Source organism: Podarcis erhardii (assembly GCF_964252035.2).
Source record: "Podarcis erhardii genome assembly, chromosome: 1".
Lineage (NCBI taxonomy): Eukaryota > Metazoa > Chordata > Lepidosauria > Squamata > Lacertidae > Podarcis > Podarcis erhardii.
This window is the reverse complement of record NC_138497.1, coordinates 41,469,163-41,495,876: the sequence shown is the minus strand read 5'-3', so window position 1 is coordinate 41,495,876 and position 26,714 is coordinate 41,469,163. Positions and strand designations below refer to the sequence as shown.

The following is a 26,714-nucleotide window of genomic DNA, read 5'->3' as shown; positions in this document are numbered from 1 at the left end:
ACTCCCTGGATCCAGAGATGTATGAGAACTACCAACCGTGTGCCAAATTTATTTTATGTGCCAATATTTTCAACAGTGGTAGCTGGTTAGCTTCAGACATTCCTGGAAGAATTTTGTACACCCATTCCAGTCAGGTTTCAGGCCAGGGTTTGGCCAGTCTAGGCCACCTTGATGGTTGGAGTGCTCTGGGAGAAAGAAAGTACAACTCTGTTAATCCTCCTGGATAACTTATGGGTTTTGATACTACTGATCAAGGTCACCCAGTGAGTTGCTCAGCTGAGCAAAGATCTCATTTTCTCAAAAGCAATGGAGACCCTCTGTACGGCATAGATTCAGTTAAGATTTGATAGAAATGGAATCATTAACATCATTGCTGGTCATACAAATATAAATAATTGTTGGTACTAAAGGGTTAAGAGGTAACAAGTCGCTCTAATCACTGAGCAGCTGGAAGTCATTAAGCATCCAGGAATGTGAGTTAGTTTGTATAAAGAGTCAGTTCACCCTTGTTTCTCTCCTCTTCTTCCCCCCTTGACCTGACCCGCAGACTCAGTTTGTGGCCATGGGCGTGTTTGCTGATATGAGTTAAGTTTAGAGTAAAGTTTTCTTTATGCCGGAGATAAAAGCATGTGTGCTTTATCGCCAGGGTTTTTCTTTTGTGAATAAAGTTTTTCCCTGAGTTCCAAAGTGCTTGCTCCAGGATTCTTCATTGAAAGGTACTGACTCTCCTGCCTTCTTCAGCTGCTGCACGAAATTCTCTGCTGAGATAAGACCTATGGCGTTGGAAGCGCACTGGACGCTTACTTAACATTAAACTAATTAAAGTTTAATGGACAATAATGTACTTCAAATGGCACACAGATGAGGTGGGAAGGGGGAGTCAAGAATAAGACTCCTGAGAAGCCTTTACTGCAGAGGTTGCCAACATTTTAGGATCCATTTGGATTTTTGAGTGAGCGCTACCCTACAGTCACTGGTCACTTCTCTCCCTCCTCTTCCCAGATCAGTGTCACCTTCCCACAAGCCACAAAACTAGAGAAATTCTTCTAACCTTCTCCTTCAGCTGTATATGCTTTTCAAGGAAGAAAAAAGGAATGCCACCTTCTGACGAAGGGGGTAGTAAGTGCTGGGTCTGGTGACTCAGAGGCTTTAGGCAGCAGGGGAGAACTTTGAGGGTGCTGCTGCTGCACCCATGGGTGCCACATTTGCAAACCTTGCTTCTCCTGAGACTGGGAAAGTGTAGCCCACAGAGGCAGGATGAAGCTGGTGAAAGGAAAACCGAGAGAGAGGAAAAAGCAAGGGGAAGAACGTGTCAAGGAGGGCAGACCGGATAATTGGTTGCATTTGTGGTAGAGACAGATTGTCCCCGCATTGTCAGAAGGCAAGCCTGTAAGTTTGGCCAGGAAAAAATGATTGGATACCTTCATGAAAGTAATTTTAATGGATGGAATAATCTGTTTTTTTTGTTTTTTTAAAGCTCCACAATTTTGTCTTCTTAAATTTTATCCATACTAAAAATAGCTGGAAAATATTATGCAACTTTGTTGACACATGCCCAGACCAAAACCAATGGAAAATCAATTTAGCCCGGTGAGTAAAAGTATGGAAAATCTGTGCAACAAAACATCATAAATTAGAATGAAAATTTGAACTACATCCAGATTTAACAATGTTATTCTTTAGTTTCTCTTATCTGGTACTTATGATGAAGCATTTGTAGAATTAAATAAAGGAGCAAATATCAGCATCTTTTTGCTGACTCTGTTTTAGAGGTTTTCAAAACTTACCTGGCAAGGGGCTTAAAAGTAATCCCTTTTAGATCCCTTTTGATTTCTATACAAGAGTTGGGCTGCAATCCTGTGTACACAGTTACCAAAGAGCAACTCCCATCAAACATACTTGGGCTTTCTTCTGAGTAGAAGAAACAGGTTTTTTTCCTTTACAACACCTGCTAAACTCTTATTTAAATCTTAACTTTGTTAGGATCATGTCCTTTGTTGGAACCAACTTCATGTATTCTTTGCTTAGCATGGTATCATTTTCTGCTGGGCACCCTACTCATGAATAGCATTTGGTATTTTAAACTACCAAGCATTTAAAAGGGAGCTGATTTCATGGCAAATAGTTTAATAGATAAGGACTCACACCAGATCTGACCCACAGACTTACGATAAAAGCATTCAGAACACACACAGTGACATTTCTGGGGAAGAGTGAGGCAGGATCTGTGATAGCTACTTCTTCAGAACATTCACAACATCAAAACTATATCCAGCTCATGAAGGGAGGGACAAAACACAAGGGAGGTGGGGAGAGCAATATCTGTACTGTATATCATCTTCCCATTGGTGTCAACAGCAGGGGAATTACAGTGGTACCTCAGTTTTTGAACAACTCTGTAGCCGAACGTTTCAGAACTCGAACAGTGAAAACCCGAAAGTAAACGCCCCGTGTTTTGAACGCACCTCAGAAGTCGAATAGGAAACACGGTTTCCACTTTGCGTTTTCCATATTGAGGCTTTCACTTCCAGTTTTTGAATGTTTCGGAACTCAAATGGACTTCTGGAACCAGAACCAAGGTACCACTGTACTTGTTTCATGCCCTGGTTTAGATGTCTGCCATGCCTGTACACCCTCCCACCAGGGAAGATGGGATGGATGAATATCTCCACCAGAAACAAGGGAATAAAGATCTACATTGGGAACTAAGAGGGTCAGCTCTGAATCATGCTGGGCAGGTCCAGAGTCCAGGAGACCCCAAAGGGCAGCCTCCACCATCTCTTCCCTAGGGGTGGGTGAAAACCGGCAGTGCCTCATATTCTCTGAGAGGCCACTGTAGAGGCAGCATTGGGGTAGGGGGCTACTGAGCTGGAAACAGATTTGGTCTCCAAGGAGCACATGGCAGTGGCAACGGGCGATGCATTCTTTGGAGGCTAAATAATAATAATATTTTTTTATTTATACCCTGCCCTTCCCGGTTCAGAAAACCGGGCTCAGGGCGGCTAACAACAAATTTAAAACACTTAATTGATGCAAGAAAAAACAGCATAAAATACAGTATAAAACGTGAATAACAATAAATTCAGAATTCAAAAATCAATTTAGAGGGGAAATCCATCCAATAAACATTAGATGATCACCAGGGCTAGCTGGCTAAATTAGTCCTATTTGGGCCAGCAAGGAGACCAGGGGAGAATTAGCTGTGGGATCCCAGAGCGGGTAATCTTCATAAAAAGGGGAGGGGGGGAAGGAAGGGGAATAAAAGATCAGGCTAAATTCAAATTGAAAGCCAGGCGGAATAGCTCTGTCTTACAGCTCCTGCGGAAGGAAGTTAAATCCTGCAGGGCCCTGATCTCATGGGACAGAGTCTGACTTCCTAAGAGCCTGGGACCTCTAAACTATGATTATTCATGGACCTTAAGGTCCTCTGCGGGGCATATCAGGAAGCGGTCTCTTAAATACGAGGGCCCTAAGCCACAAAGGGCCCCTGTGGATCGTCACCTTGCCTCATGGGTGGGCTGACCGTGGATATTAGGTATTGGCAGTTCTCCTCTTGTGGTGCCCACAACTCTGGCCCATTTTTAGGTGATGGAACTCCACCTGCAGAAACTTTCCCAGGCATTTACACAGATGTGTTCAGTTAAGGCAGTATTTCTCCACTTCTGGTGGCGTTGGGAGTCTTCTGTCTCATCCTAATGCCAGCACCCCCCCTCCCCCCAGTTGATGAACCAGTGACAGTTGGATTGCACTCTTCAATGCTATGACCTTTTCGTTAATAAATACTGTTGCACACAACAACAGCATGCCTTAATTCCTCTCGTTGAGGAAATGTCGCAGCAATTCTGGAAAACCAAACATTAGGTTACTTTAAACCAGATGCATAATTCATTTGGGCTACTTCCGACGAAGCCTTTTTGCGTGTGTAAATGATGATGTGCTTTGCCTTCCTCTGGCAGTAAAACGTGACACATCTGTCTTCCAGAAGATTTCATCTGAAAAGGCAAAAAAATAACAAACAAGAAGATTCTGCTGTTGTCCTTGTTTAGTCCTTTAAAAGGGTTTTGCTAACAATGTCTCTTCCACGTGACAGTGGCTGGGTTGGGAAGCAGCAGCCAGGGCCTGTGGAATTTCTTCCAAGTCGAGGTCATCCTAAAGGACAAACCGTGCCACACATTCCCAGTAACATGGCACAGGAAATCTGTGATTGGTCTAACTTCTTGTTTTGTTTTTTTACTGAAGTGTAGTGTGGGGAGGGCAACTTTTTACTGGGTAATGATGCTAGGAGTAAGGTAAAGCACTATGTCCACCTACCACCACCAAATATATTGCCTGCATCTTCCTCACCTGACCCCCTGTAGATGCATTATTATTATTATTATTATTATTATTATTATTATTATTATTACCACCACTACTAGTAGTAGTAGTAATACTACTAGTAGTATTAGTAGTATAGTAGTAGTATACTGCCCTGTACTCGCAGGTCCGCAATCCTGGAAACACAAATGAAACACTAACCTGCAGCGCAATGTGTAGTGTGGCCCTAAACTGAAATATGCGGTTGAAATATCTTCACTGAGCAGAATTATGGTCCTTTGCTAAATGAGCAACTGCCTGGTTCTTATTGGAAACAAATCTGTTTTATCAACATTTTTTTTATTATAGTGTCTTCTTAAAATATTGGGCATGACACAACTGTATTTACTTACCTGAGAGTAAGCCCCATTGAGCCCATACTTGCTTTTGAGTAAACATAAGTATAAGATGGTGCTGCAAGCCCTGTGGATTTCAGTAGGAAACTTAAAACAGCCTTTAGTAAAATCAAGGAGACCTAAAAGCACTTAAGTGTGCCAGGATCATAATGTTAGTTTTTATAACATTTATAGATGGTGCCTAATATAGAATGTTTAATATGCTATGAGATTATGCTGTTGATTTTGATCACCTCTTTCCATGTGAAAAATATTTCACAAAATGGGTTGTGCTTATTCTGTTATTTAATCATTTTTCCCAGTCACATTCGTAGATGCTGTATTCTATCTCGCCACACCTCCCCTTCTGTTCCTATAACATAATACTGTAGTTTTAATTGATTTACTTTCTTTGTATATTGTCGTTATATTATATGCATGGGATTGTTGCATCTTTCGCACTCTAGAGGGCGCTAGATCTTAGGGATTTTAGGAAATAAAGACATGCAAGATTTCTATTTTCATTTGTGCCTTGGCTACTCTGTTGAACTGCACTTATGTTCACAAGGGGAACCGACACAAGAAACACCTGTATGTTTTATTTAAGAAGGGGGCTGTAGCACTTATGTTTCCATGTGTAAGACCCCCTGGCATTAGCAGCTAAATGTTCTCAGGTTTTCCTTACTTGGATTTCTCATGAGAAAGTGTTTCCTTGTACTGCGATATCAGATGAACAGATTGGAAGTGGGATTATACAGTAGCCCTTACTTCTCTCTCTGGACCTATTTATACAGGAGCCACATGGTCCTTCTGTATGAGCCACTTAGGTAACTGATAAGACCACGTGGTGATTCGGTTGTTCACCAGTTTCAAATCAACATCAAAATCAAATCCAATATTAATTCAGCTTGGTGGTCACATGGTCTGCTAAGCCTGTGGCAGTGCAGTTGAAAATCACCACAAAATGATTTTTAAGGGGGGGGGGGCTATAGATATTATGCACTCAAAGAGCCATGTGAATATGCCTTTAGTGAGAGTTCTGAAGAAAATTACACTGCCAAGAGTTCGTGAAACTGAAGTTCCTGTTTATGTGAACATGGCCTAAGCAGGAATTTTGTAGAATTTGGAATCATTTTCACCTGACTAGTTTTTGCTCAGCAGCATGTTCATCATTCAACACATATTTGATGTTTATCAGTCTTCCTCATAACAGTCTCTGGTTTTTGTTACATTCACTGTCAGTGAATGTCCTACCCCTTCAACTGTATGATATATTTCTAAGACCAATCAGTTCCTAAAACTACTCCCAAAAGTCCAAGCCGGGACAAAGAGTGGCCGTGCGAGATAATGGTTGGAAAACAGTTGCATTCTCCATTGTACCAGAAGTCCTTGATACCTAATCAGGTTAGCAATAATCTTTACTGGCTCTGTCTGATTGTTGTTGTGCTTGAACAAGGATATTTGTAAAGGGAGAAATGCAACTTTGCTGTAGACCTCTGATCCTCTACTAATGGTTATTGGCATTCTGGAAAACTTGTCAGTCTTCTGTTGTATGCATTCATGCAAGTGCACAAAATCCTTAAGTCAAGTTAGTTCTTAGATGCGGGAGACAAAACTCTTAAGCCAGGAGCCAATTTAGCACCAAAAGTGTACACACACACACACGTCAAAACAGCTCCTTAAATATTAAGATATTTTGTTCAGTTTTAGTGGTTTTAATGGTTTTAATGTATTGTATTGTTTTAAAAATTGTGATATTTTATGTAACCAGTACTGGGAACATTCAGTGAAGGACCGGCTGTAAGTATTAATGATATTACATAAATATCATCTGGTACGTTCTGTTCAATGTGACTCCATCCTTTGGGACTTTGTATCTGCAAGTGTGCTTCTCATATATAGATCTGTGCATCCAAACATGTACCTCATTTTCCCTCAATCTTGTGCAGCTTTCATCCTATGCTCTTGTTCTCTGTTTCTGTCTGTCCACCATATTTCCCCCATGGCAGCCCCACATCCATTCAGTCTATGCTAGTCTCTACTGCTGCAGTGGCCTGTGGCTCCCCTACTTAAAAACTGCAGTACACCTCCGTATACGGAGCCCATTTCCTTTGTATTTTCTCCTGGTTTTGTGGCATGGTATGTAAAATGATAACTGGAAGTTGCTCATGTGCTAAATGCTGTTGCATTTAGCATCCATTCAAATGTGTTTGTAGCCAGTTCCTGGTTTCTGTCTCGTTTTCACACTGTCCTCCTCCATGAGTTGAAAGAGACAGTGGGGCTGCACCCCTGGCTCTGCTCCCAAAGTCACACTGCTATCCTGACCATCTGAGTAGGTCAGAGGAGCCTATTCAAATAAGCCCCAATGGGTGCGGAAAACCCTGTGTGGGATCAGGGACACTGATGGGTAGGGCTGAGTCACCTGTTAAATGCTGAGGCAAGGCCAGTGGCACAGCTGCCCCATTCGACGCATGGATCATTTTTCACACATATTGTGCATGAATTGAGTGAATCTGTGGTGGGACAGGAACTTACAGTGGGGGACCCTAGATAGGAATGGGCCTGATGCTCAGTTTCTCCTATTAAGTTCTTAGCAGCAAAGTAATGGCGCTGTGGGTTAAGCCACGGAGCCTAGGACTAGGACAATCAGAAGGTTGGCGGTTCGAATCCCCGCGATGGGGTGAGCTCCCGTTGCTCGGTCCCTGCTCCTGCCAACCTAGCAGTTCAAAAGCACGTCAAAGTGCAAGTAGATAAATAGGTACTGCTCCGGCGGGAAGGTAAACGGCGTTTCGATGCGCTGCTCTGGTTTGCCAGAAGCGGCTTAGTCATGCTGGCCACATGACCCGGAAGCTGTATGCCGGCTCCCTCGGCCAATAAAGCGAGATGAGTGCCGCAACCCCAGAGTTGGCCACGACTGGACCTAATGGTCAGGGGTCCTTTTACCTTTAAATATGTTTCATGTGGCTGGAAGAGATCTAGCACAAAGAGTCAGGATTATCACAGTCTGGTCCATGTTAAATATGACAAGTGTTCCCATGTACATCTCTTGGTTTTATTTTCCATATGTGAATGAAGGCAAGTAACATTCTTCTAATGGGGATATGCTTCACCGAGGGCAAAACTCTCCCTCCTGACCCTTGGTCACCTGGCCGTCCAAAGGGATAAAAGTCAATCCCGTGTACAAAGGATACAAAGATGCTCTGAGCTGTCAAGCATCATGGTACTGCGCAGGCCCTCTCTCCATTCCTGCTCCTGCTTACCTGGTGACAAGCATTTTTCTAGTTCTCTAATCCAGGTTTGATTGGGAGACTTGTTGAGTCGATCATCTGTAATCAGGGTGTGCCTATGAAATCTGTTTTTGGTATAGAGCAAAGGAGTTTTTGCAAAGGAGCTAGGAAACTTTTGAGTCTGTTTCAGACGAAGCCGCGAGAAAAGGGACACCCAAGACGGGCTGTTGAAATCTTGTCAATCAAATGGAAGCAAAATATATAGTACTCTTTCCGTTGTGGTACTGTAAAGCTCCAAGTGGCACACCGCACTTCTCATAAGTGGGGATAATTTTCCTCTTCTTTAAAATCATTTAGGTATTCCAGCAGATGCTGCTTTGAAGAATGACTTTTCAGAACAGGCAGCTAATATACATGTCACAAATAAAGATGGCGATGCCTGGGTTTTAGGTTGCAGGTTGGGAGAATCTTATCCATCTACCTGTTTCAGTGAATCAGAGAGAGCTGACAGAAACTCACTGCGCCTGGACCTAAATGTGAGTAGTTCTATAAATGATTTTATTAATTGCTATTGATTCAAACTGCTGTTTATGAAATAGTCCACTAACGACATAGTTAATTAGCTCTTCTTTTTAATGTATAATTTATAAGACTTCTATTCTACCCTGAATACAGGACTCACAGTAATCTCCTATCAAAAAGACTGCTCAGGCCCATGCTTGATTAGCGTCAGCAATGCTACAACCTCAGATGTTTACAGACCATTATTGGGTTCCGGGCAATAAAGCCTTTAATATTCTGATATTGTGAAGCCAGTTTCATACTATCATGCAGCAGTTTTCAGCCAAATGATCAGCAACTGCTGCAGCAGTGCTCGGAGTTGAACTAACGTGAGCAATGCTGACATCTGTTGGCAAAGCTACAGGAATGGATTAGAAATAAATCAGATTGCTGCATGCATGCCCTTAAGAAAACTTTTGTTTTGTGCATGTTTACTTGCTTGATAAAGTAACCTTATCAACTTAGAATTTGTATGTTCAGTTTTAGCTATATTTTACAGAGTGGCTTTTTATGTTAGCATTTTACGTACGAGTTAAATGATGGAAATGAATAACTGGTGCTAAATTGGATATTCCTTTATTACTAGTTATTCCTAACATTGTAGGCAGTTGCTAGCTAAATTTAAAAAAAAACCTGAAATGAATTCATTAATTAGTTTGTTGCGTCTGATTTGAAACCACAGCAGATACCACAAACTATTTTAATGTTTGTTTTAATGGCATCCCCCCCTCTTTCCCCCCTCATGCACCTGTATTTGTACAGTTTTCACACTTGGAAGTCCTGTACTTTTAATGTGCACCCAATTAAGACTACGAGTTGACATAAGTTAGGGAATTTTGCCATCATCTTATTTTAATAAGTAATATTTCTGAAACTCTCATTGTATATTTAAGAATCCTTCATACCATAATAACAAAATCGGTATTCTAACCCGACTCATAAGTTGACTTTCTCCATCACAATGCACAATAAAAAGATGAGTCTAAAGGGAAAGGAGTGATAGCTGGGTTTTGAATAGTTGTACCTTGGTTTTCAAACAGCTTAGTTCTTAAACCTTTTGGCTCCCAAACGCCACAAACCCAGAAGTGAGTGTTCTGGTTTGCAAACTATTTTTGGAAGCCAAACGTCTGATGGGCTTCTGAGGCTTCCAATTGGCTGCAAGAGCTTCCTGCAGCCAATCAGAAGCCACGCTTTGGTTTCTGAACATTTTGGAAGTCGAGCAGACTTCCAGAACTGATTCCATTCGACTTCCAAGGTACAACTGTACTATGATAGGGAAAGTGTATTCCAAATAGAAAAATAACAGACTGTCCAATATGTGCAACATTTTTCTACAGTGATAGCAACTTCAGATCCGCAAGGCAGCTATTTCACAGGCCGTTAGAAACACTGCATACATCAGTTTCTTTTAAAGACACAATATCTCTGGAAAGATGCTGTGAATAATCTTCCAAACCCTGTAAGATTTTATCACCCTATTCTGAAATTTAGCAGTTGTTGCTTTTTGATAAATCACTTGTACATCTACTTACATTATAGCACCACAGAATTAAGTGATAGGCCCTGCCTTTTCAACAGTTAGCAATGTTCCCACATGTTGTAATTGAATCTGTTTGTAAATTTATTTGTTATTAACTCTGTAAACAATAAACTGTACCTAAAATATTTTGCCTATTTTTGCGTTTTTAAATGTGTGCGCCTGCAGAGCCTGGAAAAGAAAGAGATATTTACACGAAGTGTCACATCCACAAAACAGAGATCCAAAAGTGAAGCAAAATTTATAAATAATTAGTGAGAGATGTAAAAAAAAAATGTAAAGTATTTATGGTAATTCTAGAGTTGCTTGTTGACAGTGTATCTTCATGTCACTGCTTTAATACAGTCCTGCTGCTTATATTTCAAATTGCTTGCTTCTTTGGTGTTTGGGATTATTATAACAAGCTTAAACCTCTAGTGGTTATAAGGCTGTACTGCCAAAGCTGTGATTCTGCACATATGAAAATAATAGTTGTTGTTGTTGTTGTTGTTGTTACAGTGGTACCTCGGGATGCAAACAGGATCCGTTCTGGAGCCCCGTTCACATCCTGAACAGAACGTAAGACGCGACTGGGCGGGTCGCGTTTCGCTGCTTCCACGCATGCGCGTGCCGTCATTTTGACTGCGCATGCACCAGTGGCGAAACCCGGAAGTAACGCACTCCATTACTTCCGGGTCGCCGCGGAGCGCGACCCGAAAATACTTATCCTGAAGCATATTTATCCTTAGGTTTGACTGTATTTCAATTTAAGTTTTCCTTCTAAACTGCTGTGTCACACCAATTAGCACATTAAACAATTTAAAACACTTTAAAAAAACACACAAAACCAGATACACTTAAAACAATTTATTTATACCCTGCCCATCTGTCTGGGTTTCCCCAGCCACTCTGGGCAGCTTGCAGCATACTTAAGCCCATAAAAAGCTCATAGGTCAGGCCATTTGGGGTTTGTTTTTAAACATTTATTTTATTTCAAATTCTGTTCTTCATACTGGGGAGAGTATGCAGGAAACACTCCACTGTTTGGGGTTGTCCTATTTTGCTTCCAAACAGAAAAATCAAACCACATGAGTTCACTATTATTAACTGAACATTAAACTACTTGGTCCTTCTGAATACAGGATGCATTTAGCTATAATTGAAGCATGGTTATATCCTAGCCTTTGATGTTTAGTTTCAAAGATTATGACACAGAAATGGGAGGGTTTGACCAAACTGAGTCACAGTTCCTTCAGGAAATGTGGTGGCAACTATATCTTTGCAATGTCATTGTTGTCTACATTGGAAAATCCACCATTCCTTACCCAAGACAGTTGCAAAGCATCCATTGAGTTGGTAATCCAAATGCATTCCATATCTCCATTTTCAGAAAGTAGATTATGAATTTAAATATTGACTGTATGAAGAGCTGTGACCTGTTTAGTGAACAAAAGTTAAGACTTACTACCTTCCTCCTGGCTAGTCCATTTAAGACAGAGTAGTGCTCTAAATATAAAAGCACATTATACAATTAAACTATAATTATCTACTTTTTGATGGTATGCCGCCTGCCAACATGAGCTGACCATGCCTCAAATGAATAAAGTAACCACAGTCATTGCAACTGCAAAGCAGTCACTACAGTGTAAATAGCGTAAGAAATTGTTATGCACGTACGGAGAACATAATGGCAGGAGGAGAAAATAATAATGAGGATTTCCACTCCATTCACCTTGGAAAGCAGAGGTTCAGTCAGTTGTCAGCTAATTTTTATTATTTTATTATTTATTAAGTTTATATACCGCCCTTCATCCAAAGATCTCAGGGCAGTTCACAACATAAAGATACAGTTTAAAAGCACAAAATAATCAGTTAAACAAAAACAAAACAATAACCCCCTTCTCTCACACCCATTTAAAAGGCCATAGAATATTAGTCCAAGGCCATTTCACACATTGTATTCTTATTTATTAAATAAGCTTCTGGGCCATTTCACACATTCCTTTAGGACTAAGTTGAGATGGTTTTCTACTGCAAACGGTTGGTTTTCTCATGCCACGAAGCACAGGGCTGTGGAAACCTTTTCAAATTGAGGGTTACATTTCTTTGGCTCAGTTTGTCAACCAAACCCAGGCTTGTGGTTTAGCTCTGGCCTTGCTAACCATGAGCTGTAGTAGCCAAGGATTGCTGTAAAAACAGAGATGGGAGTTCCTTGCCAGGTGTGTTCACGTTTGTGTGGTCCAAGTAAGCTATAGTTTGGCTTACCATGATATGCAAATGAAGCCATATCTTGCCTTATTAAGCTAAGAGATGATTGCCAGAACACAGTCAAACTGCCCTAATATTCCTGAAAATATTTATTCACTGATCTAAGTTGACATGGAACTGTGTAATCCAAGCTGCTTTTGTTCTTCCATGGTTTCTTAAAACTCAGTGACTATCTGCAACTCAGGGCTTTAAGTATACAGTGGTACCTCGGGTTACATACGCTTCAGGTTACATACGCTTCAGGTTACAGACTCCGCTAACCCAGAAATAGTACCTCGGGTTAAGAACTTTGCTTCAGGATGAGAATAGAAATTGCGTGGCGGCAGCAGGAGGCCCCATTAGCTAAAGTGGTGCTTCAGGTTAAGAACGGAACTTCCAGAACGAATTAAGTACTTAACCCTAGGTACCACTGTAGTCCCCTTAGCCAACTGCTTTTAGAAGGCTGTCATTGGAGGAGTTACAGGGTGGATTTCATTAGGGATCTCCCTATGTCCCCCTCCAACAACTTGAGAACTGCATCAGTCTTCTGGAAAGCTAGCAGTTGAGGCCCGGAGAGTGTAAATTAAATAAAAAGGTCTTTCAGACCTGTTTAGATTGAAAGCGCCATGCTGAAATGAGGAAGTCTGGAAGTTTTCCTGTTATAAATGGGTATGCTTTGAATAACCTGAATGATATCTGAACAGACCAGGGCTACTAAGTATAACTGGCTGGCAAAGCTGCAGGTCAAAGAGGAGGAAGCACTTCACTTAGTGTGACCAACTGATGAAATTTATTGCCAAAACCATGTTTGTTTCAGTTATTCGTTTCTGAAGATTTATATACTATTCTTCCATTGTGTACTAAGTACTCAGGGAAGTTTAATAACAATTGTAAAACGAAGAAATCCCTCCCAGTTCCCCAGCCCAAGAAAAAACAATAAAATGGTTAGAAAATGAACACCACACAAACTGAAAGCTTCAGCCTGTCAAATTCAATACCTACATGAGAAAAAACAGAGTTGGCACAGCAGGTAAGGAGGGTGAGAATATTAATATTAATATTCTGTTCCCAGAGTGGCTGGGGAAACCTAGCCAGATGGGCGGGGAATGAATAAAATTTATTATTATTAATAATATTATAATTATTAATATTATTAATATTAGTATTATTGAGAGCTCCATAACTTAGGTGTAAAATCAGAGAAGGGTCTCTTATGAATCCCAACTCATCTTGCTCTATATTTAAGGGCAGTATACTTCTGATTACCAATCAAGGAGGAAAAACATGGGGCTACTGTCTCCATTCTCGCCTGCTTCTAAGCTCTCTCTGCTCGTGTAAGGAGCAATAAAGTTTTTATTTGCACATCAGAGTGGAGGGGGAAGAGGGAAATCTTCTGTTCCACAAACATGAACTCTGTCCCATTCTCAGGACAGCTAGGATCTGAGCTAGGATGCTAGATAGATTTCTGATGTGAGCTTTCTTTAGTATTATTATTTATTAAATTTGTATACCACCCTTTATCAGAAGACCACAGGGCGGTTCACAACGCAAAAATACAAAATAAGAACACAACAAACCAATAACCACCCCCATCTGGTGTGATTAATACTGTATGTTCTGAAAACCTCTGCAGTGCGATCCTATACACGCCTACTCAGAAGAAAATCCCACCAAGTTCCGTGGGGGTTACTCCCAGGAAAGTGGGCAGAAGGTTGCAGCCTTCCAGTTTTAAACGCTAGAAATCATCTAATAAGGCCAGTGCTTTTTTTTTTTTTTTCTTTCTCAAAACATGTTTAGGGGTACTCTCATTTTCCTACTCATATTAAACTACTGCCCCTCAATGAGGCCAAACTTAGATGATTCACAAAATTTTTAGGGGTATGTGTACGCTTGAGTACCCCCCCCCCGGGAAAAAATAAAACATTGAATAAGGCTATTTGCCAGAAAAGGAATTGAGGTGGGGGGCGGGGAGAGGAGGTTGTAAGCAACTTACCTCTAAATTAGCTACTCCTTGACTCGCTGGTTCTAACCCTTTTTATACACAGAGTTTTCTACTTGGAGTTTTCTCGTCTCGTCACCGGCTCTTACCTGTTTTGGCTGCCGCGGAGTAACCCAGCTCCCCCTCTGGGACTCCTTCCCTTGTGCTTTTCTTTTTCCCCTCTCCTAGACTGAGGAAATAAGATAGGTGCAGAGATCTAAGATGCAAAGAAACCCGGGAATTAAGAGGGGGGGGGGAATGAATTAAGAGAAATCGCTTTGGAAGATAAAGACAGTGGACGTGCATCTTTCCACCCCTCTCTTCTTTGCAGAGTTAATGGCCGAGTTCTGGGCAGTGGCTGTTTACCTTGCCCTCCTAGGTAGTTTTTAATCCGTGGGTGTGGTTACCTTGTCTGATAACTTACCTGTTTATGGTCCGCAGAAAGAGCTGTGCAGAGTTTAAGACGCAGCAACACGAAACCAGCCTCGTTGGTTGGTGCTCCTTGGCTGGAATCTGCATTCCAGACAGAAACCTGAAGCAAAAGCGGAAGAGTGGTGCTTTCTTTCTTTTTATTATGATTATTCAGCTTCAAGGGCACCAACGTTAACTGGGACTTCTCAGCAACTAGGAATCTCCAGAAGTTAAAAGAAGGCTCGTTTCTGTGTGTGTGAAGATTTGGAAACATTTCTTTCTACTTGGGATTTTCCAGCTTTCTGATCTTGCCTTCCTTCGACGACTTTGCTCAAAGCAGCTTTTGACCACCATGGGGTGCCTTTCAAGAAACTTTTGAGGAGTTTTTCTGCTGACGATTTTTCCCCTTGATTCTCGGGCCGGCATGAGGAAGTAGCAAACTGCAAGTACCAGCTGTTCTGTTGAGAGAGAGTGAGAATGAGAGAAAGAGATCTGTCTTGTTAACTGCTATTTCTATTCAGTAAAAAGGCTGAGTGTAGCAGAAAAGAACAGTAAGCCTTAGTGCAACAAGCGGTGGAGTTTGTAGCAGATTTGCGTTGACAAAAAATAGGCCCATTGTGTAAATAATAAGTTGTGACGCTGCTGGGAAGTTTTTATGGTATGCAACACGATGCAAAATCTTCCCGTTTCGCCTCTGTTCAAGTTGTAAAGTTTGGCTGGAATGTGCATTTCAGACCATTGTTAGAAAGAGCAGTGTGTGATCTGGTGAAAAACTGCCTCTCTCTGTGGTGTTTTAATGTAATAGACTGAATGAAAGATGTCCCCTGAGAGTAATCATATAGAAACGAACTGATATCTTCTGGGAATATAATAAGTACTACTGTGATTTGCCCAACATGGAAGCAAATCAGACTTCAGACCATAATGAGCTTTCCAGTCTAGAGGGGGCAACCGAACCTGAACCAGGCCCAACTCTCTACACAAAATTTTCTATGAAAGCCCTTTTTGGATTTACGGCTAAACTGCAACCAGGCACTTCAAAAGAACAAGCTGTTCTTAAAGGATTTCGAAATGTCAATGATATTAGTAGCCATGCTGACAACCAGGAAGTGAGGAGCAGAATCAATGGAGATGATTATCTAGATGGAGATCATCAACTTTCAGAAATACCACAGGCTGAAAGCCCAAACAATGCTTATGAAATTTCAGAATCCAGTACTTGCGACATGTTTGCCCTTGAGGCTGATGCCACTGCCCCAGTTGACTCAGGAGTGGGTGCCTGGGTGCCAACTGACTTTGATGCTGATGCTGCCCTGGGTAACTTTGAGGTTGATATTAGCAACCATGTTGAATATGAAGTCTACGGCAGCACACCTGCTGACTTTGTAGACACTACCATTGTCCCAGATGACTATGAGTCTGACATTTATGGCCCAGATGACTTGGAACTGCAGGAGCAGAATGATCCCTATGTTTCCCATTCAGATTCTCAACACTCTCTTTTGTCTGAATTTGGCAAACAAAATGACAAGGATGCCATTCTTATTCAGGGTACTTTGGTTCATGCAACAAGTGACACAGAATCAGACAATGAGCCTACAGATCTTAACAGTGACGAAAATATAGCAAACAGATCTGTTTTAAATAGTATTGTGTCTTTGGAGGATAATGACCAAAATAAAGAAGAGCCAGAAACAGAAGGATATAGAGAAATAGATGGTACTATAAATGGAGGTGAAACAGAGCAGATTCTACCAAGTTCTCAGCTTCATTCAACAGAAATGGATGATACAATACATGAAATTTGTTCAGAAACTGAAACTGCAGCACTGACCAATGAGAACCATACAGGCCTGTCTCTCACAGGAGAAGATACTCAGGGGTATGTAGATGAGCAAGGACCTCTTGCAAGCAATTCCAGCACGGCACCCATCCAAAAACCATCTTTGAATGAGAAGACCTTTCAGCTTCCTGCTTTTTTCAGTGGGTTACGTGTACGGAAGAAAGGTTTCTCTTCAGATCAGGAGGAAATTGTCACTGAAATCAAACAGAAAGACAGTGACTTGGCTATGCTTAAATTAAAACAGCCTGTTAAAAAGTCCAGTATTGCACCTGATCAGTTAACTAAGAGGAAACCAGCAGAGCCCAAAGCGGCCCCTACCTTTCTAGAACAACTCTCTCATCTCTTAGGGCCTAAAAATGAAGAAAAAGATTCTGGTGAGGTGTCCAGTGATTCTGGCAGCAGCGAGAATGGCCAAGAAAGCAAATCTTCAGTGAGAAAAGCATCCTCTACCTCTGAAGAGGCAAAACCAAGCCCCGCTGAATCTGCATTGGATGCATTTAAAGCTTTATTTACACGCCCTCCCAAAAAAGAGACAACTGCTGATACTTCAGAGCTAGAAGCGATAAAACGCAAAATGAGACATGAAAAAGAATCACTGAAGGCAGTATTTGAAAGGTCTAAAGGTGATGGAGCAACTGACACAAAACCAGTAGGTTGATTAATACTCTTGTATGCTAGGACTAACGCAAAATACTAATTGGGTAAATAGATAGGTGTGATCTAAAATACATATGGCAAATGCTTATTTTGGACAGAAAAGACCCAAGCGTAGCATTACCATTTTGAGACTGGGATGCCTGTTTTGACAGCACCCAGCGTCACAATACTAAGCTGTATTGGTGAATTCTGTGCATTCAGAACGGTATTGTTGAAATGTGGGTTATTATTTATAAATTGCATAGTTTCTTTACAATGCAAAATATGATACACAATATGGGTTGTCTAACCTCATAACAACACACTGAAATTGTTATAAAATTTCGCATTTCAGAAATGTACTGAAGTTGAGAGATGATTAGCAGAGCAATCAACACACCCTTTTTGAGTGGCAGGCAGGAATGAGCCCCCTTCTACCCACTGAATGTACCGTCACTTGGAAACCCATAGAGCTGGATTTTATATGGGTGGGGAGCCCTGAGCTCCTCTGGAATCCATTGGATTCTGAGCCATCCATGCAGCATCAGACCCAGTTTAGGCCCAGTCACTGCACCAGCTATATAGACTGGTGCAGGGATCTGCCTGATCTTCCCATGTTCTGCCAATCACTAAGCACAGCAGGGCTACAGGTGCTGCAGTGGTCCCACCATTCCATAAAGCCCTGCCAAGATAAGGAGTGCTGGTTTGGATTTTTCCTTAATTTGACAGAAGGTATTGAGTCTGTGGCTGATCTGAAATTTGGGTTGTGGTGAGTTCTAAGCCAGCTGTCTGCCAGCCACACATGGCATCAAAACAGCATTCCAATCCTGCCTTCCCCCTACCCCCCCCCCACAAAAAAAGAAAGCTCAGGGCTGTGTACATTTTTATCCTCACAAAAATCCTGTGAAGTAGGTTAGGCTAAGGTAGTTGCTGGCCCAAGGTCACCTACTGAGTTTATTGGCAGCATGGATATTTGAAACTAAACCTCCCCAGCCTTAACTGGTCACTCTAACCACTGAAACTGGTGTCACAGTGAATTAAGAGCATACACTTTAATACTGGTGGGTCGTTTCAAGCGGGCAGCGGGCAGTGTCCATGGCTTTCCCCCAATAATAAAGGTAATGGAAAAACCCATGCCTTTATTGACCTCTGTTGCACATCAGAGCATTCAGTCATTATGACGTACCGTATGTGAACAAACAAACAGAAATTGCAGGTAGTCACAAAAAAATCCAGAATGTAGTATATTGAACTAGCTAAAATGTCACAAAATTGTGAGCAAGCTATCACATTTCCCCACTACTTATTTCTGACTGGATATTAAGCAAAAAGAAAGGTGGAAAGGCTGTTGGGTTTGTTTGTTTGTTAACATTTATAAACAAGCAGTTTTCAATGCCATGTGCCTTCATATGTGTTTCTTAAAATATTTTTTGTTTTATTAGACTGATGCAGTACTTTCCGATCAGGATGACAAGACTCCCGGTAGACTGCAGACTGTCTGGCCACCACCCAAAGCAAAGGATGAAGAAGAGAAAGTAGGATTAAAATATACAGAAGCAGGTAATATACCATGGCAAAATGTCTATTTAAAAAACAACAACACCTGAATCTGTTCTCCAGTTTCTAGCACTGGCTCTTTCACAATAGTTATATTATACTCAAAAGAAAAAGTTGATCGCTTTGTGTCTGGTGCTGTAATTAGTTTTCAAAGGCTGACAGGTAGGAATTTTGTTACAGGTAGCTTTTCAACAGGTGTATGCATAGCCTGGTCCATCCAGACTGACACAGCTATACTAGTATAGTAGCTTCCCAGCCAACATGAGTGTGGTAAAATTAATACTATACTCACAATGTAATAATACCTGTTTTCCTTACACATGTCATGGGTGGCATTCAATACTAGCTCCATTCAGATTAGACCAATTGAAGTTAATTATCATGACTAAGTCAGGTTAATTAATTTAATGGGTCTGGTCTGAATAGGACTTAGTTGAATACAACCCATTACCTCAGTGCAGGGGGAAATATCCTGCATGGAGCCTTCTTTGGTGTTTCTTCAGTATTAATAACAGAAGTCAATAATAAGAGTAGAGTTGTAAGGGACCCTGAGGCTCATCTAGTTCAAACCCCTGCAGTGCCGAGATCCCAACCAAAGCAACCATGGATTAATTAGGAAAAGGAATGTTCAGTGTAACTGACTGTGTCAATCAGATTTTAAAAAGCATTTTATGGCAATAGGTAGGCAAGCTACACAGCAAAAAGTACCCCAAGCTAATTTAACAATTCTGCATTCATGTGCAAGCTCCCTTTATAACATTTTGAAGTAGTCCCATCATTGCCTTGCTAGAGAGTTTGTACAAATTATCCCATGTAGACATAGCTATTCATCCCTGAAACTCTTCAACAGAAGTGCCATTTTGGTCTGTTTTAGATTCTGCTTTGGTTAGGTTTTACAGTAATTTATTCTAATTTTGTTTTGCATGCTGTTACTGTATATACCGTACATGCACATATCTCCATTGCCAAAAACATGATTACACAACTTGCCTGGCATCTAAATTGGCAAACCAGCTGGGGTATTTCAACAGAGGTAAAAAAAAAATAAAGTAGGAAAAATAGATTTTAAAAATAAATAAATAAATAAATAGCTTGAAATAATCCAGTGTGTCCGACCATATATATCCAAAGGCATGTTAATATAAACCTTCAAACAGGAATAAAAACATATTTGCTCTCTGCTCATATAAAGTGTAATTATGGCAATCTCTGTGCCAAACCTTCATATTAGCAGCTTACCTCTTAATAGTATGCGTTTGTATTATGCTAAATACAAGTTGGTGTCAGAATGATCCTTTGCAAAGGCTTTTAAATGTGGGATCATAGAATCATAGAATCATACAGTTGGAAGAGACCACAAGGGCCATCGAGTCCAACCCCCTGCCAAGCAGGAAACACCATCAGAGCACTCCTGACATATGGTTGTCAAGCCTCTGCTTAAAGACCTCCAAAGAAGGAGACTCCACCACACTCCTTGGCAGCAAATTCCACTGTCGAACAGCTCTTACTGTCAGGAAGTTCTTCCTAATGTTTAGGTGGAATCTTCTTTCTTGTAGTTTGGAACCATTGCTCCGTGTCCGCTTCTCTGGAGCAGCAGAAAACAACCTTTCTCCCTCCTCTATGTGACACCCTTTTATATATTTGAACATGGCTATCATATCAGCCCTTAACCTCCTCTTCTCCAGGCTAAACATGCCCAGCTCCCTTAGCCGTTCTTCATAAGGCATCGTTTCCAGGCCTTTGACCATTTTGGTTGCCCTCCTCTGGACACGTTCCAGTTTGTCAGTGTCCTTCTTGAACTGTGGTGCCCAGAACTAGACACAGTACTCCAGGTGAGGTCTGACCAGAGCAGAATACAGTGGCACTATTACTTCCCTTGATCTAGATGCAATACTCCTATTGATGCAGCCCAGAATTGCATTGGCTTTTTTAGCTGCCGCGTCACACTGTTGGCTCATGTCAAGTTTGTGGTCAACCAAGACTCCTAGATCCTTTTCACATGTACTGATGTTAGGATCATGTTAAAGCGAATCGCTACTTCAGTTTTGACGCCGTAAAGATTCCTCAATAGTGTTTGAGAGATGGAGGGGGAGTTAAAATGTAGAAGGAATAATATTAATTATTCTGTTCTCTGTTTATAGGCTATTTACATTTCCTCCTAAGTGCCCTATGGCATTATCAGGCCTTTGGCAAATTAACAATCTATGGACTTTTAAACTTGGGGCGGGGTATTGTTTTGTTTCTTATTATATATTTTTCTGTTTTTACACTGGCTCTCAAATGTAGAATGATATTATAATAATAAGAAGAAGAAGAAGAAGAAGAAGGAGGAGGAGGAGGAGGAGGCTAGGAATGAAGCAGTACATAGGGACCTACCCGGTGCATGTTTTTCTTCTACATTTTCTCTCATCACAATATGGTTCCATCTTTTGTGATGACCACCATAGGAGAGGGGTCATGGTAAGAGGAGGGCAAGGCCCAATTTCTACCATTCCTTGACTGATGGTGGCAGAAGTAGTGAGAGACCCCTGTGAGAGAAATTATCCTTGCTAAATGGTTCGCCAGAAGCGGCTTAGTCATGCTGGCCACATGAACCGGAAGTCTGCGGACAAATGCCGGCTCCCTCGGCCAGTAAAGCGAGATGAGCGCACAACCTCAGAGTCGTCTGTGACTGGACCTAACAGTCAGGGGGTACCTTTACCTTTAAATAGTAGCCTGAATGGGTTTCCTTTACAGCTGTGCTGCTGTGTTTGTTGCTTGTGGGTGGGATGGAAGTACAGACTTAAAAAAAACACCACATTTTTCATTAAGGCATTTTATTTCTTTTCTTAATATTCTTTCCCTTAACTTTCCTATTTAAAAATAATATATATACCTATTGTTGTGAGAAAAGTGGAACACTGTAGATCTTGTGTACAATGCTGCCAGCTGTTGGTGCAGTGATTTGAGTGGAAATTATCAGTATACCAAATGTATTGTAATTTGCTCAGAGCTTGGATTCTGAAGTAATGTCATTACTCATTTAGTGACTGAAAGAGATGGGAATTTAGCAGTGACTAAGGCGTAACAGGACGGAAGTACCATATTCAGATGAGTTAGGTGGAGCATGTATAAACTTTACTTTCATGCTCTTCATACAAGAGGCTTTTGATACCCTCTCACTGCTGTATAATTACCCTTGAAGCTAATCCAGAAGATCCAATAAACATAGAATTCTTCTCATTCCCATTAGAATCAGTGATGCTATCACAATGGTTGTGCTCAAATCTGCAATGATTTCTTGTTTAGCTGTTCATTGGGTTATAGGTGCCAAAAGTTGCCAAACAGGTCTTTACTCCTGCTAAGAGAATGTGAGATGTGCTTCCTTTCACTGACTGTATTCAAAATAATGTTTAATGACAGCCTTTTCTCTTCATGTGCAATATATTTCCCTTGGCCATAAATAATGCTCACTGACTATACCTATTTTTGGGTGGGATTCGATCACATACAGTACTGACTATGTGATTCAGGTTGTGCAATTAAAGTTGATTTGAACCCCTTGCACAACATGCCTGCTTCTCCCCGAAACTAGACTTTTTTGCAGTAAGGAAAGTGATGGGAAAATGCACTGTAAACCTTGAAGCAACACTGTCTAACTTCCTTGCAAACAAACCACAACGTATGTTCAATAAACAGGTCATCTGGAAATGACTGATAATACTCATTTCTAACACTTTCCTAACCTACACAAGCAGCTACAGCCAGACAGTAATGTAGATATAATTATGCGGCTTCTGTGTCTAGAGCAGGGGTCAGCAAACCTTTTCAGCAGGGAGCCGGTCCACTGTCCCTCAGACCTTGTGGGGGGCCGGACTATATTTTGAAAAAAATAATGAACGAATTCCTATGCCCCACAAATAACCCAGAGATGCATTTTAAATAAAAGCACACATTCTACTCATGTAAAAACACCAGGCAGGCCCCACAAATAACCCAGAGATGCATTTTAAATAAAAGAACACATTCTACTCATGTAAAAACACGCTGATTCCCGGACGGTCTGTGAGTCGGATTTAGAAGGCAATTGGGCTGCCTCCAGCCCCAGGCCTTAGTTTGCCTACCCATGGTGTAGAGGCTAGCTTAAGGGAGGCCCAGCCTGTGTGTCAGGCTTTAGCCTAGCATTAGGGGTCTGTTTCAAGCATGCATGTATGAAGTTCAGAAGGACGGTAGATGATGTCACAGGTGGGATGGAGGTTAGGCACTGGATCAGAGGGCTCAGATGAAAGTGTGACATCAAAGTCAGTCAGAAGGTTCCATGACAGCATAGAGGGTTGAAGGGGTCAGAAGTATGGGAAGCAGAAGTCTCAATCTGAGGCAGCAAGGTACCGGTAGTAGGCAGAGTCCTCCCATTCAAGGTGGGTTACAGTCAGTTAACATTTCTTTGAGAGTTTGTCCCCAGGAATTCATCCTGAGTTTCTTCCCAAAGGCACTTTCTAGGGCAAGAGTTTTCTATCAGGGGCCATTGACCCACAGAAACAAATAAAGAAGAAAAATAAGAATGTCAGGTTTTTTTTTGGTTTTTTTTTAGACGGTGTTCAGTAGGCTTTGTGTGCTTTTTCTCCACTGTGATGACTGAATCTGCTTTTCCTTAGTGAGCCATTGAGCTCTTGTCTGGCACATACAGAGCTCCTTTGTTCTCTTTCCCTCACCACATCTCGGGTTGTAAACAGGATTGTGCTGTTTTCCTAAGCTGCTCTAGCCCCCAGTTCCTAATGTATTTGATATTGTTTATAAATCCTTTGAATGGAAGGGCCGTGCTTCCCAGAGGTGGGCATTTTGGTGTTGTTGGCATAGAACTCGTGTTGTTTCCATTATCTTGATTTTGGCTGCCATGGCCTGGTGGCATTGACAAGCTTGGGAGGGGACAGCAAGCAGGGAGTGGTCCCTCAAAATGTGCGATGGGTGCTCACTTCAGCATGCTTGCTCCTGCCTTTCCCCTGGTGGGAGAAAGCAGTGCTCCCCAAATCTGCTCTGGAGTGTCTGCAGCAGGAAAGAGCAGAATGGGAAGTCCTGATAATGCAGGAAGAAATCCATTATGCAAGCCAGATGCCATAATTACATATCATCCTAAACATTGATCAAAGGTGTTGGCTAAACTAAGTTTGTGTTCTCTCATCAGAAAGTTTACTAAATGATCAAATTGAGCCCCAAAAATGTGTAGTAGGAGGCATCATAGACTTGCAAACTGACAGTGAAATCTAAGGGTGTTAAAATTTGTGTACCATTGTTTCACTTATGTTATGTTATCTGGTAGTGTGAAAACATTGAATGTTTTATTTCACTGTTGTTTATGATACTACAGTATGATCAAGTAGTTTTGAGTCAACAATAAATGATGATGGTATTGTCATGTTCCAAGTCTACTGAAAGGCTTTCATATCTATTTGTGCGGGGAGGGTCTTTTGGGGCGGGTTTTGCTACAAAAGCAGTGGTTCTAATTTGCAAAAACGTTTTCATTTAAAAAGCTTATATTAAAAATGAGAAAAGTAGCAGTTTCCATTGACTGGATGATAATGTTGGAAATAATCTTACTGAGATACAATTCATGACACATTTGTTCTTTTATGTAGCATTTTCCTCATTAATTGTGTATATTGACAAGTCCCTGCTTCTTCATTGCCTTTTTAAGTTACTTCATCCTGCAGCAAAGTCATGCTGTTTCTATGGCACCTCAATTTCCATGGCAACAGTCTTTGACGCTATAAACACTATTTTTATGCCAGTGTGAGAAAGAGAAGCAGGGTTGTGAATGAGAAACCTCATATTAGACTAAAAGGGCCTTAAATAAAATATTGAGAATAGAACTGTATATAACAGAAAAAAATATATTTCAGCTGTGTTTTGAATTGGCCCCTCATAACTCACAATGTGATTTATGGAGGAGGAAAGACCCTCTTCAAGTGTAATGCTGGGGGACCCCTCCCCCCTTCCTATATAAACCATATATCATAAAGACACCACAGTCTCTGCTGTGCCTTATTTCCCAAAAGTAGACACAGACCCTGGGTAAGCACCTGAAACTGTGAAGATTGGGGGACAACGTGTAATAATATTGAAAACATCCCACCCACTTCTAAAAGGCCACAGATATTTAAAGGTGAAAGGCCTGGTTATAGAGGAAAGCTTTTGCGTAGCGCCTAAAGATATGTATAATGATGGTGCCAGATGAACCTTCCTGGACAGAACTGTCCACCAACAGGCAGCCACTGCATAAAAAGGCCTGTCCTCATGTTGCCATCACTGGATCTCATGGAGGGGCCACATGAAGAAGGGCCTCAGATGATGACTGAAGGGTCTGGGTCAGTTCATATGGGGTCTGCAATTCTGAGCTGTTTAAGGCTTTATATATCAAAACTAGTACTTTGAATTGGGCCCAGAAACTACAGTGGTACCTCGGGTTACAAACACTTCGGGTTACAGACTCCGCTAACCTGGAAGTAGTACCTCGGGTTAAGAACAGTTTCAGGTTAATAACGGACCTCCGTAACGAATTAAGTTCATAACCAGAGGTACCACTGTAATTGGCAACTAGTGTAGTCAGGTCAGAATCAGTGTTATATGTCCAAAAATAATATGAGGCTTCATCCTTGGGAATCGAGCAAACCCACCCCCAAACAGCAGCATAGAACACTTTCTAGGTCAAGCTAGGAAATATAGGTATCAATAACCAGATTGTAATATAGACAAGGAATCCAGTACACTTTACAGGCAAACTTACGACACACTGGCAGCACTTTCTAAAGTGAGGAATGAAGAGGATAAGTAGCCCCTGTGCAGTTCTCCAGTTTCAGTTGCCCCCTTTCTGAAGCACTGTTTCAAATTTTAAAAGAGCCATCGGAATACTGTTTTATTACTTTGTGTGAGGTGTAGCTTTGTTAAAGTAAGGCACTAATTCAAGAGAAGTAGTCAAAGGATTTTGTTAAGGGAAAGCTGCTTGATAAAGTTCCTCAGATTTGCTATTTTTATTAGTAATCTAGGGGAGGTGGTAGGAATTTGCTTATGGTATTTCAGATGGCACCAAACTAGGAGGCGTTGCAAATATTATTAGGAAATCATGCAGAATTAATTGGATGGCCTCATGAACTGAAATGATGATGATGATGGTAACACGTCAGAATTGTGATTTCTTGTTTGATTCTGGGTAGAGCAAGTGCAAGCCATAGTTTGTTGGTGTGCATGTAATGGGAAACTGTGGTTTGTACTGAACAAAACCAATCTGTGTTTGGAAGGTGTAAAAAATGTATGTGAGCCTATGACACATTCCTTATTCTCTAAAACATGCTTATGCCTAAACTGAATGTGTCTTATAGGATTATTAGGATTAGATTTTATGGAACAAAGTAGGTGTTCCATTATTACCGCTCCTCTGTTTGAAATAGGTGACAGGAGTGTGAAACATGTAAATGACATGCCTATTTAACCTTGTTAAATGTTTGCCAGCTGGGTGGTAATTATTTGCTGTACTGTAATCTTGAACGTTTGGCACTGAAACAGGATAATTAAAGTAGCATGTGATCTGGCAGCTGAATATATTTTTCCCCTGTAAACAAGGAGACAGCAAGATATTAACTCAGACAGAAACCAAGGTGCTATGCCCAGCTGTGGTGTTTTCATTACATCCTTACCGAGAGCACATGAGCCACCGGTGATGTTATTAATGCCCTCTGTAAAATGAACGCATTGTAGATGTAGCTTTACTTGTTGCAGCCGTGGGGAAGGTCAGCTAGATAGCTACTATGGTGAATGAATGTTTACTCTGCTTTAGCCACATTTATGCAAAAGTAACTTTGCATCTTTTCCATGCAAAGCTTCTTTTACTGTAGAAATAATTAACTAATTAACCTGTTCTTTTCCAGTTTTTCCTGGAGGGTATTAGGTATAAACATCAAGGTGCCAATAAGTGTGCTTATGAGATCTCTCTCTCTCTCTCTCTCTCTCTCTCTCTCTCTCTCTCTCTCACACACACACACACACACACACACACACACACATATCATCAGTTGAC

General features: G+C 41.2%; 2 protein-coding genes across 7 annotated transcripts in view; one reads left to right on the top strand and one right to left on the bottom strand.

The window, feature by feature from the left end:
* Positions 1-26,714, top strand: part of FMN1 (formin 1) — a 153,431-nt gene that overhangs the window by 28,695 nt on the left and 98,022 nt on the right. For 2 of the 4 annotated variants that reach the window (XM_081858604.1, XM_081858605.1), the window contains 2 exons: positions 8,276-8,454; positions 18,553-18,670. The exons of 1 other annotated variant lie outside the window; for it this stretch is intronic. In XM_081858604.1, coding sequence (XP_081714730.1) covers positions 8,276-8,454; positions 18,553-18,670 — 297 coding nt within the window. Of the gene's footprint in view, positions 1-8,275; positions 8,455-15,088; positions 17,124-18,552; positions 18,671-26,714 lie in introns of those variants that run through there. One more of the 4 variants, XM_081858607.1, reaches the window with a different exon arrangement.
* Positions 551-15,954, bottom strand: LOC309344372 (uncharacterized protein; the record flags this gene model as incomplete). Of its 3 annotated transcripts, none has more annotated exons than XM_081866707.1 (4): positions 551-3,992; positions 7,952-8,043; positions 14,331-14,410; positions 14,645-14,905. In XM_081866707.1, the coding sequence occupies 4 exons, from the start codon at positions 14,903-14,905 to the stop codon at positions 3,895-3,897; spliced, it is 531 nt and encodes a 176-aa protein (XP_081722833.1). In that variant the 3' UTR covers positions 551-3,894. The 3 variants fall into 3 exon arrangements, 2 of the variants coding, with proteins under 2 accessions (XP_081722833.1, XP_081722834.1); XR_014157701.1 differs by lacking the exons at positions 551-3,992; positions 7,952-8,043 and adding exons at positions 11,413-11,431; positions 15,851-15,954 and having other exon boundaries at positions 14,645-15,089; XM_081866708.1 differs by lacking the exon at positions 7,952-8,043 and having other exon boundaries at positions 14,645-14,779.